Below are 23,461 nucleotides of genomic sequence, written 5' to 3' on the forward strand. Positions count from 1 at the left end.
TTGAGAGATCAGCCAGCACACCGAGATCCTCTGACAGAGGATCTATTTGACTGTCTTAAGACAGTCACTGATTAGGAGAGTTTCTGTAAGAAGAGAGATCCATGACATGAGAGGTCCAGGGTTGTCATGACCGCCTCGACCAGCAAGGAAGACGCGACACCGAGCTCTTCTCTCTGCAGTTTATTCAGGACCTTTGAGTAATCTTCTGACCCCAACCCCGGGGAGAATTCCCCACAGCCTTAAGTACCCGCTGGGTAGCCAACCCTGATACGCCACGTGGGATCCACCAATAGGCTCAGGTGCGCAGGAGCAAGCCAGATTCTTTGCCTTAGCCACATAAGGAGTTGTTTACCACAGAGAGCACTCGCTCTCTGGAAGGCGGAGGGCGGAAGCCGGCGCCATCTTCCAGGTGCGGCCTCTCGCAGCTCTCTACACAGGGTATTATGGGCATTGCAGATGCTCAGAGATCATTAAATAAAGAGCCATTATTGTACCATTGTTGCAGTATGGCACCAAAAGCAGGCAAGTAAGAGCTGGTTGTCTGGGCATGGTGTCACTGAAGAGGAGAGACTACTCTTCACTAAATCATGGGGTATCACATTAGTGGGTTTTTATACTGTACTTGAGATTTTTAGCCAGAGTAAAATTCTGTCAATAAAATTCTAGTTGTAGAATTAACTTATTTTCAATAATTAATTAATTGCGTTAACCCTTATTAACTTTCTATTTTGTGTCAGAGCCTGAAGATGGAATGAGGATTAAAGCCATTCATCACACCTCTGTATCCTAGTAATTCTAGATCTTTAAGAGCATCGTGGAGTTTAAAAATATAGAAGAAAATTATTAGGCTAGATAGAGCTGCCATAACAAAGTTCTAAAGACTGAGTGATTTAAACAGAAAATTCTGGAGTCTAGAAAAAAGCTTATGATCAAGAGATTGGCAGGTTTGGTATTTCCTAAGTTCTTTGTCCTTGCTTCAGAGATGATCAGCTTCTGGTGTCTTGGCATTTCTAGTGTGCATTTGCATCCCTGCTATTCTTTCTGTCTTTATAAGGACTTCAGCCTAAATGTACCATCCTCAGGATCTCACTCAACGTCTATAGCCTCTTCAGAGGCCCCATGTGCAAACTCATTCACATGATGGTTTACAGATCTAACATAAGAATTCAGTCTATAACAATATCAATGTCCAGGATTGACTTTGGTTGAAATCCCAGCTCTTATTCAATTGTTTAACTTTGGTCATGTTACTTTACCTTTTAATCATTGAGCTTCTTTTCTTGAGAAACTAACTACTGCTGAATTAATTAGGCTATTTTGAGAGATAACATTGATAATGTTTGTAAAAATACGTATTGCTGTCCTATACTTAGAAGGCACCCCAGCCTCAATGACTATATCGTTTTTATTTTTTGTTCTATTTTATTTTATCTTGGTCACACCAGCATTGAACTCAAGACCTTGTCTTGAAGTATTGTCTATCACTGCTCACATACTACTTTTGCTTTAGTTATTTTTCAGATAGGGTCTAACGATTTTGCTGGGGGAGTGGGGCTTAACTTCCTGTACTTCCTATATGGTTGGAATTACATATGTGAACCACCCCATTTAGCTTGTTTGCTAAGATGAATGTCACTAACCTTTTCCTCAGGCTAGCCTTCACTTACCATACTCCCAATAGCTGCCTGGAGCACAGTAGGAATTTTAAGTGTAAGCTATCATCCCAGTTGCATCTTTGTTGATGATGACCAAAGAGGTTTGCTTTTAGCTTTTGGGAAGTACTATTTTTGACTTATTTTTTTCCTCTGAGTCTATGAGTGAGTTTTTGTTTCTCCTCTCTCTGACCTTCATAATTCCTGTTTGTCTATAGGACTAGAAACAGACTATCCTTTAGAGCCTTTAGATTTAGCCCTAGGAATGAAGGATTGAGAATGGAAAATATTGAGCTTCTGTAATATCTTTTTAGTGAGGCAGGGTAACAGTTATATTTCACAAAACAAACATAAGAAATTTGGCTTAGAGTTGCCATTTTATCCAATGTTTAGAGCTTAACGCAGAGTAAGCAAGACTAAACAATTAAAAAATGAAGTGTTTTTGACATGAAAGCAAGTAACAATGACTTCAGTGATTAAAAAAAAGAAACATTTTCAACATTAGCAAATCAACATGTTATATGCAGAAATAGTTGACCCACAGTAGATGATTCTGAAAAAAATATACTTTACCTGATGCATTGCAAAACTTTAAAAGGTATTTAATTTCTTTTCCAGTTAACTTTTCTGCAGCATGCCTGCAATGGCACAGAATCAGTACTGTGATGAAAACCCTCTGTTTCCTTGTTGAGTCTGGTGTCTGTCAGTAGGTTTCTGGGGGCATCTGATCATTATTTAAGCTTAAACTTAATTATTCAGACATGCCCTGTGACCCTAGGAGCATAGCATAACAGCAAGAGCTTACTAGATTTAGGATTGGGCAAGAAGTTTTACTTCCCAACATTCAGGATGAAATGTTCAAGGTATCCAAGCAAGCATCGAACACCACATTAACCATGCATGGTGCATCGAAAACCTGTTTTGTTAATGAACCCAATAAGTATTATATTTAACTCTGGGAATAGCTCTGAAAGAAATCAACAAGCTGCATTTAGATTATACAAAGAAGACTGTGCCTAAATTCCTTTTCTTCTGAGTCATTCCCTTTCCATTTTAAATAGCTTCACATCCACTTTCAGGACAGGTAGCTTAATCTCTATCATGTGTGGCTTTTCAGAGCATTAGCTTTGTTTCCAGTGCCAATGATTGAGCTTTGCTGGATGTGCTTGGAGAAGCCGGCAAAGGCCCACATTCATTCAGGAAACTGCACTTGAACTAGATCCATATGTTGCTTTAAAAAGAAAAAAAATGTAGCTTTCTGATTGGAGGGAGTTTCTAGCTTCCAGAATTATCATAGACAATTTTTGTTCTTTGATGTGTTGCTAAATAGAAAGTAATGTTAGAACCAAAACTCTAGGAACTTTTTTTTCTTGGTTAGCATTTGCTTAGACCTTACCTTATTGCTTAAGTGTTGTCTTGTACTATGTGAAGCACTTTTTGTGAATTGTCTAATTTAATGCTAATAATCACCCTACATGAGAATGGTAGTATCTTCATTTTTCTTAGGCTTAAATCAGTTCATTAACTTGTTCAAGTGTAAACAGCTTGTCTAGGGAAGTTCTGAGTCTCAAAGACTCTAACCTTAAAAACACAATGAATAAAGTATGGTTACACTAAATGAAGATGACATCTTTGCCAGGGCTACCACCGAGTGGGACAACGGAGAGAAAATGTTATCCAAAGATTGGTTCCTTGTATCTTTGTTTAAAAATAGTACAGTAGAAGGTGGCAGTTTTTCTCCAAATCCTGGCTTTTAGAGGGTGCTTTATGGATAAATTATTCATTTGTGTACTAATTACACCAATGATTGGTAGTCAATCTCCCAAGCATTCACTCCTGGCTTCATCTTTATTCTCTATTTCATTTTACCAAAATAGGGTTCTTTCTTTCAGATGGAAAGCCAACCTTCTATGAAATTAGTGTTTCTCAAATTTATTAAAGGCTGAAGGACAAGACTAGTTTTAGCTGATGTTTTATTTCCTATCTGTCATAGAGCCATATTTTATAAAATGCCACGAAAACAAATTAGTAAAAGTGAGGTACAAAAGATTCAAGATGAAATTTTATTAGGAATGTTTTAGTGAATGCAACAGAGTACACTCTGATCATTTCTGGCAAGGACTGGAATCCCTTGTGAATATCCAACCCTGAAGAGTTCCTGAAGTTACCACCCAGTGTCCTGCTCAGCTGTGATGTCCGCAACACATAGATTTAGTCTATGGACTGGCATGATTCTCAGCGACAGAGATTACTAAAGAAGTAGTGAGAAACAAGAACATAACTAAGTAAGTAAATAAATAAATAAATAAATTCCATTCTGGACATCAGAAGGAATGCATAGACCCTGGAGCCATACTCAGCATAGTAGTTTTATCCTGGCCTGGGATTTTATTTTAAAGTGAATTCATATAAGAATTTAAGAATGCAGTACTTGTGCTTTCACATGAAATTGTGTGCCTTCATTTTCTTCGGAACAAATTTGTAGCCTCATAGCCTTTGAGGCAGTGCCTTTAAGACACCCTTCCATTCAACTACAATTCTAATCAGAACTTTAATCAGTCTCTCTAATCAGAGACCTCCATCCCCACAGACTGGAACTTTTATATTGTGTGACATCTGTGTTATCCAAGTGGCCTTTGGAATCACTGAAAGATCTTCAGTGCAAGGGTACATCTTGTTTACATTCCAGTCTCTCTGCTTTGTCCCTGTCCCTAGACTCTGCTCGGTCCCTGTTTATATTGGTCAACCAATCTCTTAAACATTAAGGAAACTTTTCATACCATATTTCCCACTTAAGTGGTACCTGCTCAAGATCTGAGGAAATACTGGGAAAAAGATTACTTCTAAAGTTTAAGTTATGATTAATGTAAGCTTAAAATATAAGTTTAAATTATAAGTCAAGCATTCAGGAAACTTTTTTTGAGGTCTTCAAAATCCTGAGTTGGTCTTGGATTTTTATCATTTCTATTCATAATTCCAATTCATAGTGGATAAAGAAACTGTGACAAATATGATTTAAGAAGTGTTTTACCCATCTCTTAGCTACCCACACTTGTTCAAAAGATAGGAGTAATTTGAAAGGTGGGTGTATATTTTCAATCAACATAATGAATCATGCCTGCTAAGGCAGCAGATGCTCCATGCTCTTTACTGGTCTGCTAGGTTAATCAAATTCTCATGAATATTTTCAAGCACCTTGTTTTAGTATGTAGAAACTGCCTGAGCTGTGTGTGTGTGTGTGTGTGTGTGTGTGTGTGTGTGTGTGTGTGTGATTGTTTTGTTTTGAATAGATATCCATAATTATATAATAGCCCTTGAACTTTTCTTTTACCACAGATGATATGTAATTATCTCTTTTCAAAATCATTAGAGCATAGTCCCTCCCTTTGGTGTGCTAGGAATGATAAGGTGACACTAGAGCAGGATCACTGGAAAACCTACAAAAAATTTTCAGACTCCGTCCCTAACATTGATGAAACCAAAGGCAAAGCAATGCAAAAAAGTAAGATGATCACAGCATTTATTTTATTGATAATACAGAATTATTTGGGTAAATTCAAGAAAAGTATGTTGCTGTTAAAAATTAGTTTTAGCTGTATTGTCAAAAGAAAGAGGAAGAAATATTTTTTTTTTCTTTTTTTCTGGGTCCCGTTGTGGGGCCTGAACTCTGGGTCTGGGCGCTGTCCCTCAGCTCTTCAGCTCAAGGCTAGCATTCTACCACTTGAGCCACAGTGCCACTTCTGGCTTTTTTTTCCTGCTTATGTGGTGCTGAGGAATCAAACCCAGGGTCTCAAGCATGCAAGGCAAGCGCTCTACCACTGAGCCACCTTCCCAGCCCAGAAATAACAAGTTTAGAGAACACTTTTCCTCCTAAACTCTCTTTCTTCCCCCTGTATACCTTGTAATCAACCTCTCCACTCTTTCTATATAAATATCTTTTCATTTTTTGTCTATATAGTCACATTTTGAGTGACACTGCTATCTCCTCTACTAGGCATTACCAGATGATTTTGTAGCTACGAAAACACCATAGTGTGTATTTGCACATATCAGTAGAATAGGTCAATTGCTCAATTGGCCTGACATGGTAAACTGGAAGGGTACAAGGCTATGCATACTTAACAGGGCATACTGTTTCTTTGCCAGGTGCTGTAGATTCTCTAAGGTCCTTAGGGAAGCAGAGCATGTGGGATAGGGATTTGCTTATTTACATGCACTGTGAAACTCCTGGTTTACACTTTCTGCTGTAGCTAGGATGACAGGCATGCACCACCTTATTTCTGTTGAAATAAGCGCTCTCAAAACCTTTGCCTGGAATGGTCTTGAACTGTAGTCCTCTCAACCTTCACCTCACAAGTATCTAGGATTATAAGTATGGCTTTTTGTTTTCTTGGGAAGATAATTTTTTATTGATGCTGAATTATTCAAACTTATTCTTGTTTTGAAGTATATTTTGCCTGTTTCAATTCTTCCTTCTGTTCAATATTTCTGACAATATAATAATGTACAAAACTCAAAAGTGGATTTAGTGGTTTGCTGAGTGGTGATCTTACTCTCAACCTCTCTCTGTGCACCCCACACTACTCTATTAAATAGACAAATAGGTGTGCATCTCTGGGGTTTGGGGAAGTATCAGAGCAGATTCTGATGCTTCAGATCCAAGGCCTTCTCCTTGATGACTATACCGTTCATGCTCTAAGATCGCAGGACTCTCATTCTAAAGCACTCTTCCCTGTATCTTACCAAGTTTGTCCAGCACCTAACACAGAGAGACTTATTTGTGTGAGAGACCCCATCTAACTTGTCTGAACCCCAGTTTGGACACATGTCAGGTCTAGAAGCTCCTATATATTTATAAAGTGAGTTAGACTTTTGGGTACTATTTCTAGATTGATAACATTTTTATTTAGCAGACTGCTAAAAGAAATATTTCAAAGTAGAAAACACATTATTTTTCTAATGCCACTTGGTTAAGACTAGAGGGGTTTTGAGTAGGCAAAAAGTTGGGTATTCTTATATTAATTCTAATATACAATTATGCCCTGAGAGCCCATTTTGCAGCATGTCTCTGAGCATTTCTGCCCAGAACCTGGGCTAGCTTCCTGTCAAGGCATATTGCTGACTTCGATCACAAGATACAGCCTAACTCATCTTCTTTCATAGTATGATAAAGATATATTTCTTTTGTCTCCCAATTACATTGATCTTTTCCCCAGCTAATAACATATTAATCTCTACTAGCTTGAATAACTCCTAAACTTTCTAGGTGTTCATGACCAACTTATTTAATCCTGACCAAAACTAAATGAAGCAGTTGTCATTTCCACAGATAAGGGAACCATGGCACAGAGATTTTAACCAATCGGTAGTTCAGTATTACTTAGGTTTGATGATGGAGACACAATCTCACTCCTAACAGAGTGCTGTGTTCAGTGAAGGCTGCTGCCTTCACTATGTCCTTTTGTTTAGAGGATTTCAATGATCATTTATTTATATACTCATGCTTACACATATGTATTTGTTTACTTGGATTCTTATTTATTTGTTTATTTATTTAGTGTCTTTGATGCTCCTTAGGGTGGTAAGAGCTATATGAGGCAAACAAAAGGCACATAACACTACTTTTAAAACTGCTTAGTAACTTGTGAATGTTACTGTTATTTATTGTAGTTGTTCCATGCACTTAGGCCTCTTGAATTTGATTCTTTTTGGTTTTTTTTTAAATAAAAAGTTTTGTTTCCTCCGGGAATTCCCACCTTTGACCAATTTTGGAAGGCATTATATTCACATACATTTTCTTCTATTTCCTCATGTTTCAAGTGATTTCTCTGTTCTGAAACTAGCTACACTTTTCATCTGATTCAGAATAGACTATGCAACGTAGATGATCTTAAATTATGGTGTCACCAATCATTGCTATTGTAATTGTCACATCCTTTATATATACATTCTCTTATTTTATGCAAGAAAAAGAGCAAAAGTAAACAGATTTTACAGAAAGGGAATCCAGAATGTTAGGATATATGTCAGTAATATGTATTTTTCCTGGTGTAGTCAAGCTAATAAAACCATCGTGCATTGAAACCATCTGAAAAACTCTTACTAAATATTAGAAAACTTAAGCTTCTCCTTTGAGAAATCAAACTGGGTCTTGCAGTTTACTATTGCTAATGTTTTAAGTGCAAGGACCACACACTCTTTCCATTTCACTGGAGCACCTGAGCTGTGGTTGCTACTTCCTGTTCCCTGCCTGCTACTGCTACCTGCCTAAAAATTGTCTTTGGCTCCCTGTAAACCTTCCGTCAGGAAGGTATTTGAATTTTTCCCCCTCCAGCACTTGCAAATCCGATTTTTATGTAGAACTAAATGCTCTTGGTTTTTACTCCATCTACTACTGGGGCCTGGTTTTTAGTAGTCCTGTAGCTAAGCCAGACCTGGCCTATGTAATGCTGTTTGTAATGAGAAATCTAAACAGGGAATGGCAGTGAGGCATGGCAGGAATGTGTTTCCATTGGAGAAGTCAATGCAGAGAAAAAGTATAAGCAAAGCCACGTCCAGAAGGCCTTTCAGCTGGCCAAGACGGAAGACTAATGTTATTGAACATAGCTATTACCCTGCCAACCCTTCCTCATAGATTTTCTTTCTCCTTTTCCCTTCTCTTTTTCTCTCTCTCTCCCTCCCCTTCCCCCTTTCCTTCCTCTCTCCTTCCTCTCTCCCTTCTCCTTCATTTTCTTCACCGCTTGCTTTCTTCTGATTCTACTGACTGTTTGCTCAGGTGGACAGTGACACCATTTGGAATGAGCTGCACTCGTCCGGTGCTGCACGCATGGCTGTTGGCTGTGTCATCGAGCTGGCTTCCAAAGTGGCCTCAGGAGAGCTGAAGGTGAGGTCTGGGTTGCATTAAGTGTGGGAAATTCAGCAAAAGAGCTGAAACAGAGATGTTGTTGTTGGGGAATTGTGGGGAGTGTGGTGTGCTAATAAAAGGCTGGAGGTGAAGGGAAGAGGGCAGGAAGATGGTCACTACGGTGTGATAATAACTCCTCCGTAGGTAGGTAATAGCTGATCCTGCTCAGAGAGCTTTCCTGCTTCAGAATATCCTGTGCTCAGGGTACACCATTTTTTTAAGAGCATAAAAACAGCTAGTAAAGTTATGGTCTAGGTTAAGAACACCCTTGATATATACATGTCTGTCATGCCATCCTGGAATTCTCCTTTGAAGTGATTTAAAAAATATGATTACTGGGTAGTATGTATAAGCTCAGAATACCACCCAGAGAGAGGAGGGGGAGAAAGGTAAATACCAGAGGGGAAGGATTGGGAGGAAGGAGGAAATTGTTGATTAGGAGGGTAATGATCCACAGTATGTTTTTCCATGAAAGAACTTAAAAAATGAGCTATGCTTTATTGTTCTTTTTCTTTTTATGGTCTCCTCTTTTCTACATCATATGAAAAGAACAATGTCCAAACCCCAGCATTTCCCAGTCTAAACAATTTATAAAAGCCAGAGACCTGACAGACGTTGACATTTTATTTGGTATTTTAACAGTGCTATTTAAAGGTATGCCATGTGTGTCTTGAATGCAGCTACCCCAATAAACTTTGTTGGTGCTAACATGGCTTTTTAATGCACTAGTTCACACACTTCATAATGCAATCTGGATGGTGATTGATCTGGTATTTTTAGCAACTGTTGAAACTTAAGGGAAATATATCTGACCAACAACATATTCACTATAAGCTTTGTTAATCTAAGAGAAAATGAATTTAAGGTAATTTTTCTTTATGTCTAATGAGTTTTATTCAATTACACCTCACTTCCATGTGTGACTAAAAATATAGGACCGAGTGCACAGTTTAAAATATATCATTGGTACCAGCAGTCAAAGTCTACAGAAGTAACTTGATGAGGGGCTGCATTAAAAAATAATAATAATAAGACATCCTGTGGATGACATGATCAGCAATCAGACACTAACTGCTCATCTTAACAAATTTATGGAATCACTAATTAATGTGGTACTTAATATTTAACCTTTCCTTTGGTGATAAAAATATTTAAAGATTGAAGGTAATCAGCTTTATGAAGAACTTTAAACTGTCTCTCCAGTAGACATTTGAAAAAAATAGTTGAGGACATTATTTTCAAATAAATTTAAGTGGCACACAATAGACATACCATAATACTATAATTTTTAAGGTTAGTCTGGCACAACCACTCAGATATCAAAGAGAATTAGTCTGTTAACAGTCACAATTTCTAATTGTGGACATTTAAGAGAAAATGCAGAAATAGTCTCAAAGTAGAAGGCCAACATAATATTATACACATAAAAATTGTCCTTACTGTCCTCATGGTATACAGTGTTGACAAATTTATGTATGCAAAGAATTGCACAATAACTTAATTTTATTTTTGACAGGTAAACATTTTTAAAAGGCCAGTTACAAACAAAGTGTCAACAAAATGTAGTACGAATGTGCTGACCACCAGCTGAACTAACACGGGCTATTTATATTAAGTACAAGAATTCATACAACTGTTTTTCCCACCCCCACATGCCATTAAGGAATTAGTAGCCATGGTTTGAAAAGAAAAAAAAAAAGAACAGAATAGAGCCCATCTAACAATCGAGAAACAGTGGCTTGGGTTCTTTCACTTAAATACTGTCATGTGTGGTAAACCATGTGACATCTCTGGGATTCAATTTCCTGTTCTGCAAAATCAAGTGGAACTGATCCTGTTGAAATTTGTTCATGGCACTGACACTGGCTATCTGCAAATGAAAATGGACCAGAGTCTCAAATATGCACACTAAGGCAAGCCTCATGATAGAGACTCCAAACTATGTTCAATTGACTTTGGTGAACATTATCTTTCTGATGGTCCAGATGAAAGGGAAACCCTGAGATAATCAGAACCATGACATGGATAACATGCTTCAACGACAAGAATGAACTCTTAGTTATTGTTCATTTGGGTTGGCTTATGGGGGCGTCCCAGGTTCCCAGTGCCCATGCCTACCATAACTGCTGGCAGGAGCTTGATCACTCATGGACTACGGGTTGATTTCATTCTGGCCTAAGTTTTCCAACATAGAGAAGTTTATTTGAGGATACTGGTAAGTAGTCCTGTGATAAGACATGCAAAAAGAGTTGGGCATGGTGATTCAAGTCTATAATTCTAGTTACTTAAGGGATGAAAATTGGGCAATAGAATTTCGAAGTCAACCTAGGCAAAAATAAAGGTAGAAAAAAAGAAACACTTCACTTTACAACTCCGGTCACAGAGCACTGAGCATGGTGTTGATTATCTTTCATTCCAAGCTCCAAGGGGAATAACGAATAAAAGGCACTATCCAAGCTGACCCTGTCATGAACTGAAACCCTATATCAAAAATAACCAATATGACAAGTTCTGGTGAAGAAACTCAAGTGGTAGAGTGCCTGTCTAGCAAGCATGGGGTCCTGAGTTCAAACCCTAAGACCATAAAGAAAATACAAAAAAGAAAAACCATCATTTCTTTTTACATTTTTGTGTCTACATTTCATTCTTAGGTGTTCCATCCTATTATTCCCCCAAATCAATACCTTAGTATAATAACATTGGCATAATACAGTAGTATAATGTTTTTCAGACTGTACTCATTTATCTCACAAGAATACAGAGGAATTAAGAGATTTGTTCAATAAGGATGGCCTGAGTGAAGTAATGAACTGCAGATGAATGATAAATGGAATGAGATCACTGAATTCATATAGCATGGACATCTAGCAAAGTAGAAATGTACACAGAAAGGGAAAATTCTGGAGATTAAGTGTGATTACTTTTAACATAGCTTGATGTTGAACTTGATCATGACCTCTCCTCAATCCTGACATGATCTGTCCCTTTTCTACCTTGAAAGACTAATAAGTGGAGAAATTACAAGAATGATCAATCTGGCACAGTGGGGTGGGTTTTGTGTTGATACTTAAATGTTACATGTGCAGTAAAATACAAGCAAAATGAGAAGGCGTAGTAAAGATAAGTAGAAATTTGGGAGCTTTCAAGTTTTCCAGGTTTTTAACGAAATATATACAGACACACAGACATACAGACACACACACACACACACACACACACACACACACACACACACACACGCACACAAAACAACCCCCCACCCCAGCAATTCCTCAAATCTACCTATGCTCAAATTGGCTATGCTAGTACCGGTACAGTGGAAAACGACTATCCTGACACCATATTGAAAATGCTGAATTTTTTCAAAATATTTTTGTTGTTTTTTAGAACAATTTAGAAGGTAGCTGGGCATCAGTAGCTATACTTGTAATCCTGGTTACTCAGGAAGCTGGGATCTGAAGCATTATGGTTTGAGGCTAGCTGAGGCAAATCCCTGAGACTCCATCTCCAAAATAACTAGCAAAAAATTCATGTTGGAGGATGACTGAAGTACCACATAAACAAGCAAGATGGCCAAGTACAATACTTAGAGTTCAAACCTGTATCTGAAAAAAAGTGTGCATGGAATATAAAAATATCTCTAAAAGGTAAACATTTTCAACCTACAAAAACAGTTCAAGGCTTATCAACTTTAATTGACAAGTTCAATTTAATGCTATTTTGAAAATAATAGCCTTCCTAAAGTCAAAAAAGCTCTCTGTGTGCATAATTTTGTTAAATAACACTCATGATAATTGTCAAATAACAATTTTATCAAATAACAACATCAACCACACAAATCTCAAACCATCTGTTTTCTGAGTGAAAAACAGATTTCTTTCATGTGTGGGTATTTTAATGTCAAGTTGCTAATACTTTATTGAGTAAGTTAGATCAATCAGTTTTTATGCTATCAGACATTACTCTCAAAATGTCTTCTTGAAGTAAATACTATCAATAGGAATATAACTCAAGGACATCAGACAATCTTTTAACATCCTATACACATGTTAATAAATAACAACATCCATAAATCTCTGAATCCTCTTCTCTCAACTACTCCATCAGAAGTTTCTTATTAAGCTTGCACAAATATGTGTATAAGGAAAAAACTGCTCAAATGATCTATTCTAAATATTTTGTATCATTTTATAACATATTATTATATGAGGTAAGAAATTCTTAACTCATAAAGCATTATTGTAAAATAAATATCCATGATCTTCTTATCCAAATTATGAAATAAAACTTGGTCTATATAATTAATGTTCTCTCAGTAAGCTCTTTTCTATCCTTCTGAAGCAAAAATAATTTTAGAACTTAGCTCTTTTCTTTACTACTTTTAAGCATGTTTTAACCAATAGAAAATGGAATTATATAAAAATGGAATTGGATCTGTATTCTTACTCAGCTGTCCTTTATGTTGACCTTAAAATTATATGTTTATATGATTCTTTGACTTATATTCTCTGTGCTATGAAGTATTTCAATATACCCATCATTTGTTTCTTCATTCATCTGTTGAGTACTTATTTCCGACATTTCGTTCTTTCAAGTATGCTAATGAATAGTCTTAAACATGTTTGTTCTCTACTATGGTATTAGCTAGCTCCTATGCTGGCCACAAAATAAATTTTAGAAACTAGTACCAAAAGGAATTCCAAGGTAACTTTGCCACAGTAGCATCAGCAGAAATGTCAGTTTAAACTCTGAAATTTTTTTCCTCCAGAAGACAATGATGAATTTTGGATGAATGTTTGGATGAATTTTGTCAAACTCTAGATAGTGGCAAAAAGCTTGCTGAACAAGTCAGGAAGCAAGTTTCAGAAAATAAATGGACTGAATCTCAATAAGAACAATGAGCTCTGTGCTATTTCAAATTGCTCTATTCTTATCTTCTTTCTAGTACCCTGGTAACAAATAACAGCTGGTTTTCACAGGGAAAACCATTATAACTTGGCATGTTACTGGTTTCTGGAGCTTCTTCAAGGTTTCATTTCCAAAGAATTGTCATTATTTGGTCTGTCTGGTACTTCTCTGCAGGATTCACTTGCAAAGCTCTCTCTATTTGACCTCAAGTAGGGTGAAAGCTTCCCCCCCCCCCCCCCCAGAAGCATTTATTGGAGAAAAGTAAAGGCAATTGCTGAAGTTTGCCTGAGGTGGTGGATAACAGTAAACAATAGACAAGTGAACAATAGACAAAGCTTCAGAGAAAAACTGAGACTGAGGCACAAGATGTGTATAAAGAACAGCAAAAAGTCTCACTGAATTCCAAAGAATCTGGAGGGCTATGTGCATGTTGGGGCTATGAGGATATCATTAGACTTATGGTGATCTCCCAATTTTCATCTTTTATTTTTTATTAATTTGGATCGATGTCCTCTTTTTAGTCAGATTGACTCATGGTATACCAATCTTGGAACCATTTCTGGGTGTCATTGATTTTCTTGTAGTTGATTTTACTCCAGAAAGTACAAAGCATATTATTGAAGTCCAATTCATTAATTTCTATCTGTTCAAATTAATTAATTTAATCTGTTTTTCTAGGAACATGAGGTTAATCATTAAGGTAGTTATTGATAGATATATGAGGATTTTTTAAAATAGGCACTCATGGCTACAAGCGTTATTCTTTTTTTTTTTTAACATTTTTATTATTTTTACGCTTCCATTCACCAAAGCCATTTATGAATACGATGCATCTTGATCAATGTCATCCCTTTCAACATTCTTCCCCCGCCCTTCCCACTGACCTCCTCCCTTACTTTTCTCAATTTTAGGTTATATGTTGATTTTTTTCCATGTGACAATGTAGTTTAATGCATCTTGATCAGTTCAACATCCCCACCCCCTTCAACCCACCCCTTCTCTTACATTTCTCAAATCTGTGGTATATAAAATGAATTCTTTCCTGCACTCTTCTCCCCTTCCTCCCTTGATTCCTCTATCCCTCTCTCCTTGGCCCCACCCTTTTCTCTTGCAAGAACCCTATGCAAACTTTATTCTTAACAGTTCTATTGCTATACCACAGCTGTTCTAGTAGGCTATTTCTCAATTTTTCTTTTGATTCTAGAAACATTTGTTTATCTCAATGACCAAGTTGTCATTTAACAAATCCTTATTCAGTCTTCCTTTGTTTGAAAATATTCTGTGCTTTCTTTTATTGCTGTGTTCTAGTTTCATTCCATTGTGGTCAGATAGGAAACAGTGAGTCATTTCAATTTTCTTATGTTTACTGAGAGTTTCTGTATGTCTCAGAATTTTATCTATTTTGGTCAATGTCCTACAGATGGCAGAGGAAACTGTGTCTTGTGCAACTGTTGGATGGAATCTTCTGTAGTTATATGTGAAGTCCAAGTGGTCTATAATGTCATATAATTCTTAAGTTTTTTGCTGATTTTTTTTGAAATCTGGATGAATCAATTTCTGGTGAGAGTAGAGTATTAAAGTTTGTCACAATCCTTTTGTTTGGAGTTATCCGTGGAGCTTTTTGCCATTGTAATCTTTATTTCTCATCCATCCATCTATCTATCTATCTATCTATCTATCTATCTATCTATCTATCTATCTATCTATCTATCTATCTATCTATCTATCTATCATCTATCTATCCATCCAATTTATGTTTTGTGCCTGTCTTGAGGCTTGAAATCAGAGCTTGGGTGCTATTCCTGAGCTTTTTTGCTCAAGGCAAACATTCTCCCACTTGAATCACAGTTCCTCTTCCCGCTTAAGCCTTACCATCTGTGTTTTTAAGTCTGGTAGTTGCTGTTTTGTTGCATTTGCTACATACATATTGAAATATTATAGACTTTTAGTGAATTGTTACTTTTCTTAATTTGAAGTTATCTTGTTTGTCTCTATTGATTAATTTTGGGTTGAAGTCTCCTTTGTCAGATGTGAGTATAGCCACATCCTGTTTGTTTTTAGCATTCATTTACTTGGTATACTGATCCTTCCCCACCCTTCTACAATATATGCAATTGTCTGTAAGATGCCTTTCTAGGAGGAAATAAATGGTCAAGTCTTGCTTTTTAATCCAACTTGCTATTTTCTGTCTTTTGATTGGAGGACCGGGAGTGTAGACATTGCATTATTGTTAAAAAAAAGTATGGAGCATCTGAGTTTCAGTGGTTTACCTCTATAATCCTAGCTAGTCAGGAGGCTAAGATCTGAGGTCCTCAGTTTGAAGCCAACCTGGGCAGGGAAATTTATGAGTCTTTGATCTCCAATTAACCATGGGAAAACCTGGAAGTGTAGTTGTGACTTAAGTGGTAGAGCACTAGCCTTGAGAGAAAAAGCTAAGAGACAGTGCCAAGGCCCTTAGTTCAGCTACCAGTACAAGTACCAAACAATCAAAGTAATAGTTGCTTGTTAAAGAACTGACTGATCTACAGAGGTGATAGCAGGAGGTGGAGATAATGTAGAGTGATAATAAATACCAGTTAACAGATGCATAAACGTCACATGAGTTAACAGATGCAGAAACATCACATGAAGATAAACAAATACAATACACACAATATGCATATATGCTTATATATGTGTATATAAATAGCGTTAAAAACTACTAGTCTATTCTACCAGCTTAAAGATAGTATTAAGGATAATACCACAGTGAGTACTGATTATAGTAACAGAAGCTGCTTCATCATTTCAAATGTATTTTACCAGCAACTTGTCCTTTTAAAAAAGGTTTTTATTGTTGTCTACTTTAAATGGGGCACTGTAGGGATGACATATTTATATTTACTCCAGGTTGACCAGGTTCTCAATCTGAGGCCACTGGATGTTACTCTTCAAAAAAAATCTCTTCAACGAATTCATTAAAACATAGTCAAATAAGGCGACAGCACTCCAGTTCATATAATAAAAGACAAGAGATCACTGGTATGATTGATGGAAGATTCTTTAAAAGGAATTTGAGTATTCTGTTATTCTGCTCCATTCCCTTCCTGTGCTTTCCTCCCACATAAGCCAAATGTGCAAATGATGAGAACAGAGTCCAAGGAAATCATTCATTTCTACAAATGCAGGAGTGCCTTTTCAGCCTTGATGTTGATTACACTGAGCTACAGAAACGTGTAGGATCATTCCAAAATGCTCCCAGGGTGGGGCATGAAGGAATAGTTCACTAGAGCTCCTGACTTTCCAAGCTTATATAAAGACAGAACAGGCTTGAATTGTGCTGAGGAGTGCTAAGGACTGCTAACTGAACGTCCACATGGAAAAAAGTCTAGGAGGAAGAGGTGAGCAACTGTATAGACAGTGGCACTGGCAAGGATATGTTACCCTATGTGGGTCAGAGAAAAAGCAGATGAGAGATTCTGAGTTCCACCAAAGAGTGCATGGTCCAAAACCTACACTAGAAAACTCAGACTCTAAGCCACTGATTGAACCTGCAAATGTAGCAGGGGGACAGCATCTGAATGTTCCTGCTGCAGTAGAGGGCACTTGAGGAACCCAGAGAGATCTCCAGATAAAACCATGGATCTATGGTCCTGATTCAGTTTCTTCTTCTCAGTCTTGAGACATAGAGAATAATAAAAGCTAAGCATGCTAGAAGTGGAACAAGAAAGGAAAAGTAGGACTGACTAAATATTTCCTGCAAATAGACACAAGTTTGCTCACTGCTGGTTCCTGATTCTGTGGATCAATTTCAAACTAGATATGACACCCAAGTTTTAAATTAGATTCAAATGGGGTCTAACTATCTAAAGATGAGACTGTTTCTAAGTTCAACATGGTCTGAAAAGGTGTGAATTTTACTAGGTAGCCTAAAGAAGTATCTGTAATAGGAGAAAAATAATGATGTTTGCTTTTTTGTAGCATTCCTAAATGGTCCCACTCAACATACCTATGTATTAATTTATTACTACTATCACAAATCACACCAAATTTAGTGGTTTAAAAAAAGGCAACCTCATTACAGATTGAACCTCCAAAACATGCAAGATCTAAAATTCTCCCAAATCTGAAGATCAAAACTGCCGAGGTCTCACTGAACTAAAAACCAAGGGCAGTACTAGAAACTTCAGAGTGGCAGCTGGCTCCCTGCTTTATTCCAGTGTTGCCAGAATTTATTTCCACGTTGCTAAACATCTGAAATCTCTGTTTTTCTTGCTACCTGTTACCTGGGTGATGTTCTTGTTCCTAGACTGCTTACATCATTGCCTGAACATAATTGCTACACCTTCACCACAACTAGAGGGTACTATGTCATCATTTTCTGATTTTTTTTTTTCTGTATTGCATCTATCTGACCATATCACTTTCTCTGCCTTTTAAGAATATGTGTCAGTATGAGGTTTGCTTTATTATGTTGAGATACGTTCCTTCTATGCTTGGTTTGTTGAGTTTCTATCATGAAAGAACGTTGAATTTTGTTAAAAGGTTTTGTGGTATTTGCTGGGATGATCATATAACTTTTATTCTTTGTTCTTTTAATATGGCATATCGTATTCATTCATAGGGATATATGTAATTATTGAACCATCATTCCATCCCAAGAATAAATACTACCTGATTATGGTGTATGAAAATGTCTTACTAAATTTTGTTGGATAGTATTTTGCATCTATCATCATAGTGGCTTATAATAACCTTGACTTGTAGTATTCTTCTTTGCCTTTGAAATCAGGGTGAAGTGAGCCTTGTGCAAGGAGTTTAGAAGTGTTCCCTTCATTTCAATTTTTAGCAGAATCTGAAAAAAACAGCATTAGTTCTTTAATTGTTGGATGGAATTCAGCAGTGAACTTTATAGCCCTAGGCTTTCCTTTGTTGGAAGATTTTTTATTACTGATTTATTTCTTATTTCTATTATTATCTTCATAAAGGTTCTATGCCTTTAGAAATTTACTCCTTTCTTCTAGATTATCTAATTAGGGGACACAAATATTATAGTAGTCTTTTATAACTCTTTGTATTTCTGTACTATCATTTACTAATCTTCTTTCATTTATAGTAATACTTATTTGAGCCTATCCCTTTTTTCTTTTATCCTATTTCAGTTTATATAGCTTAAATTTTTTTTTTATCAAATGTGTTTTCTTATGAAAGGCCAAGTTTTCTTTCTGCTGATTCTTTTGGTTTTCTAGTTGATATTTTATTTCTATCCTAGTCTTCATTTTTATTTGTTCATATTTAACTTTGTCTTTGCCCTTAAGGTGCAACATTAGGTTGCTTGAAGTCTTCTTTTTTGTTTATATAGGTCTTTATCATTATAAACTTCATGTTGGAACCACTTTTGCTGCATCCATAAGTTTGGAATGTTATGTTTTAGTTTTTATGCCTCTCAAGATATATTTTTATTATTTTCAATTACTTTTCTGACCCATTGGTGGCTCCAGAATATATTATTTAATTTCTACATATTTGTGAATTTTCTTATTTTCCTTCTATTACTGGATTCTAGTTCCACTGTGGCCACAAAAGATACTTCATATAATTTCAACATTCAGGCTCATTCCTATATATCAGGAGACTGAGATCTAAGGATCGTGGTTTGAAGCTGGCCCAGGCAGGAAAGTCCAGAAAAATCATTATCTCCAATATAAACTTTTCAAAATGCTGGAAGTGGAGCTATGGCTCCACTAGAAGAAAGCTAGTCTTGAGGGAAAAAAAAACAACAAAACAACTCAGGTTAAGTGGTTAGGCCCTGAATTCAAGCCCTAGGATTGGCTCCAAAAAAAAAAAAAATCTCAAATTTGTTAAGATTAATTTTATAGCCCAACATATGATTCAGTATAGAGAATGTTCTGTATGTTCCTGAGAATAACATATATTCTACTTCTGTGAAGTAGTAGGTTTTGCTTATGACTTGTAATTCTATTTTATCAGTAGTGTTATTCAGTTCCTCTGCTCCTCACTTACTCTTCTATAAGGCTGCTTTATGCTTTAATATTGAATATAGGACAAGCATGCTTGCTGTTGCCCCTTCTTTCCAACATAGTACCAGAAGACATAGCCAGAGCAAATAGACCAAATCATATTATAGTTTGAAATAAGGAATACTAACCAAGAGTATATTGCTGCATAAAACCAGGTATATAGGGCTGGGCAGGTGGCTCAGTGGTAGAGTGCTTGCCTTGCACCACATAAACAGAAAAAGTCAGAAGTAGCACCGTGGCTCAAGTCGCAGAGTGCTAGCCTTGAGCTGAATAGCTGAGGGACAGTGTCCAGGCCCAGAGTTCAGGTGCCACAACCAACCAACACACACACACACACACACACACACACACACACACACACACACACACAACCAGGTATATAGACTAGTGGGACCAAAAATAGAGCACAGAAATGAGCCCATCCATACACAACCTGCTTATTTTTGGTTGTGAAAATGGGGAACATAAATAAGATAAGAACACTTTCTTCAGTAAATGGCATGGGAAAACTGGATGTCTGGATACAAAAGATCTTTATATCACTTATAAAAATCAGTTCAATATTGATTGAAGACCTAAACATAAGACTGAAGCCAAAGAATTCTTTGTAAAGAAAAATCTCCTTGATGTGAGTCTTGGCAATGATATTTTGGTATTATGCCCAAATTGCAAGCAACAAAGCAAAAATTGACATTTGAGAATGTACCAATCCAAAAACTCTCTATACTGCCAAATGACACAATTAACTAAATGATAGGAGAATCTATGACATTGAAGAAACTATTTGCAAGTTGTACTGCTGATAAAAGGTCAATTTCTAAATTATAAAAGATTAAACAATAGTCTGATTTAAATGGGCAAAGAGCCTGAATAAACCTTTTAAATATTTCTCAAAATTAGGCATATAAATGGTTAGTAGCTACATGAAAATGTACTCAACATTACTAATCATCAGAGAAATGCAGCTCAAGAAACTACAATTAAAACTGAGAAGTCAACTCATACTTGTTAGGATAGCTTTTTTTAAATAAGAAGATAAACAAAAAATTAAAAAAATAAAATGAAAAAAAAAGAAAATAAACATAGGAGAGGATACAAGCAATAGGGTAGTATATACTATTGGTAGAAATGTGAACTAATGTAGCTATTATAAAAAATAGTCTGGATATCCCTTAAAAAGTAAAAAAATATAACTAATGTGTAATCTAGCAATCTCATTTCTGGGTATTGAAACAAAGAAATTGACATAAGAACCTCAGAATCATTTGCTCTTTTATATTCACTGATGCATTATTTCAAATAACCAAAATATGAAAACAATCTAAATGATCATATATGGATTAATGAGTAAAGAATATCTTCTAATATACATGAAAAATGATACTTAGCATTAAAAAATACAATAAATGAAGAAGAGAATGATGTGCAAATGCAGTCATAATACTGCAAAGTACATGAATGAAAATAGCACTAAGTAACATGAGGCAACGGGTGGGGTTGAATAGATGGGGAAAAGAATGAAACAAGTCATTTAAATAAGGATACAGGTGGACCCGTTGCAACAATGAGAAGTACAAGTTGTCATGTCGAAAACGAACCTTACAACTTTAGGGGGGGAGGATTGGGTGAGGGGGCGGGGGGAGGCTGGGAAGGGATGGGAAGGGGAAACAAAGGAGGAGGCTACAATGCTTGATAAGAAATGTACTCATTATCTTGCCCATCTAATTGTAACCCCTCTGTACAGTATTTTCACAATAAAAAATAAATAAAAATTTAAAAAAGAGCTATATTGCATTCGTAAACTACTCTGATAAAAAAAAAGAGGGATATTGATCATGGCTGAATTGCAATTCTTTTGTACAAATAATAAAAATACATTTAATTGAAAATATAACAAAGTCTTATCATTTATGACAACAAAAATGGACCAGGGGAAACGTGTTTTAAATAATCCAGATACAGATAGCTAAAGACTGTATGATCTTGCTAGCAGGAATATAAAATAACCAAGTTCACAAAAGCGAATAGTAAAATTGTCATTTCCAGAATCCCCAAGGAGATGGGAAATGGAGAGACGATAGGAAAAAAATTTAGAAAAGCAAACATGTGATTTTATTGAGCTCTTTTGGACAACGTGAAATAATCTTCCCATCTCCTAATCTTTCATCTTTATCACACCTGAAAACTTTCTTCTACCATTTAAAAAATTTATTTGTCGATTCTGTGAATTAAGATATGGGAATCTCTAAAAAAAATTATAAATTTTGCCTCAACCAGTTATCCAAAATTCAAAGTAGATTCTTTCTTTAATTTCCTTACAGTATATGAACGAGAGCACTTTACTAATGTGTTGAGGTTCTTTGTTGGGGTTTTTTTCTGAAGTAATATTTCTCTAAAAGTATAGTGTGCACTGAGTGAAAGTATAGTCGACCAGTGATATGATATTTTTTGACAGTATCTATATCTGGCTACAAGTTCTAAAATATTTAAATATCCATAGAAAGTTTCCCCATTCCCTCGGATAGACATCATTTGATTTTTTTCAGCATAATCTATTCTTTCCTGTCCTGGAACCTCATATGTGTGACAATTACTATATATCACCTTCTGTGTATTTTCTTTTACTTACCATATTTCACTTATATTTTTCTGTCCCGTAGCAATACCTCTGAGCTTTGCATGTATTAATCATTTGTTAACATTTATTGCTGAGTAGTATTGTACTGTATGAATATTACCTAGTTTGTTGTTTCATTTCTGTTTGATGCAGGTAGAAATAAAGTGACTATGCAGATTATCTTCTATTTGTGAACATGTATTACTGTTTTCTATGGAGAAATCCTAGGAATGAAAAAAATATATACGTCAGTAGTTAGAGTATGTGTGCTTTATTGGAAACTAGCAAACTGTTTGCCAAAGTAATTAATTGCTATTTTATTCATACAATGTAGGGCGATGTCACCTTTTTGTTTCCTAATAGTAGTAATTTGCATCTACTGTCTTTTTATCTTATAAGTCTGATTGGAAGTCTATTTGTTTTTTTTTTTTTTTATTGTGTGAATACCGTACAGAGGAGTTACAATTACATGGGCAAGATAACGAGTACATTTCTTTCTTTCTTTTTCTTTTTTTTAATTGTGAAAATATCGTACAGAGGGGTTACAGTTATATGCACAAGGTAATGAGTACATTTCTTATCAAGCATTGTTGCCTCCTCTTTGTTTCCCCTTCCCATCCCTTCCCATACTCCCTCCCTCCCCCACCCGATCCTCCCCCCATACCCCACCAAAGTTGTAAAGTTCGTTTTTCGACATAACGACTTGTACATCTCATTGTTACAATGGGTCCACCTGTATCCCTAGTTAAATGATTTGTTTTTTCCCTTCCCCTCCACAAATTATACCAACATCAAATACAGTGAAAGCAGGGGTTATACTGTGGGGGGAGGGACATACAAAGCAACAAAGAAATCATCTTATAAATATGTTAGAAACCATTGCATGAAAGGAAAAAAAAACAAAAAAATTGAATACTTATCTTGGGGTTCATTTTCCTAATATCAACTTATCTGACATTTTCTGCTTGACTCAGACATACACTATTTATTGCAAATAAGGGAAACCATGGGACCTAGGTTTCTTTGGGCCTGGCTGACTTCACTTAATATAATTTTTCTCAAAACAACAACTACAACAATAGAAAAACAAGTCTTCAGTTTGTGAAGACTTTACTGTGCATTGATTTTAATTTTTATGTTTTCTGTTTCACTAATTTGATCTTTATTATTTCCTTTTTGTTTGCATTGAGTTTTATTTGTTCTTCTCCTACTTTATATTATTATTTGTTTATTCATTGGTATTTGCCATTTGACCCATTTCTCTATCCTTCTTTTGCTTTAGTTCATTTTCAGCTGCAGTCTTAGACTTTTGTCCAGGCTGTTATGGATTCATGATTTTACCTCTTCCTCTTTTAGGATT

General features: G+C 36.0%; 1 protein-coding gene across 1 annotated transcript in view; it reads left to right on the forward strand.

The window, feature by feature from the left end:
- Hdac9 (histone deacetylase 9) overlaps positions 1–23,461 on the forward strand; it is an 821,624-nt gene that overhangs the window by 620,861 nt on the left and 177,302 nt on the right. Inside the window, exon 17 of the mRNA XM_042695799.1 lies at positions 8,428–8,535. Within this exon, the coding sequence (XP_042551733.1) occupies positions 8,428–8,535 (108 nt within the window). The remainder of the gene's footprint in view (positions 1–8,427; positions 8,536–23,461) is intronic.

The sequence above is a fragment of the Dipodomys spectabilis genome, unplaced genomic scaffold (assembly GCF_019054845.1).
Source record: "Dipodomys spectabilis isolate Male_0828 unplaced genomic scaffold, ASM1905484v1 ptg000190l, whole genome shotgun sequence".
Lineage (NCBI taxonomy): Eukaryota > Metazoa > Chordata > Mammalia > Rodentia > Heteromyidae > Dipodomys > Dipodomys spectabilis.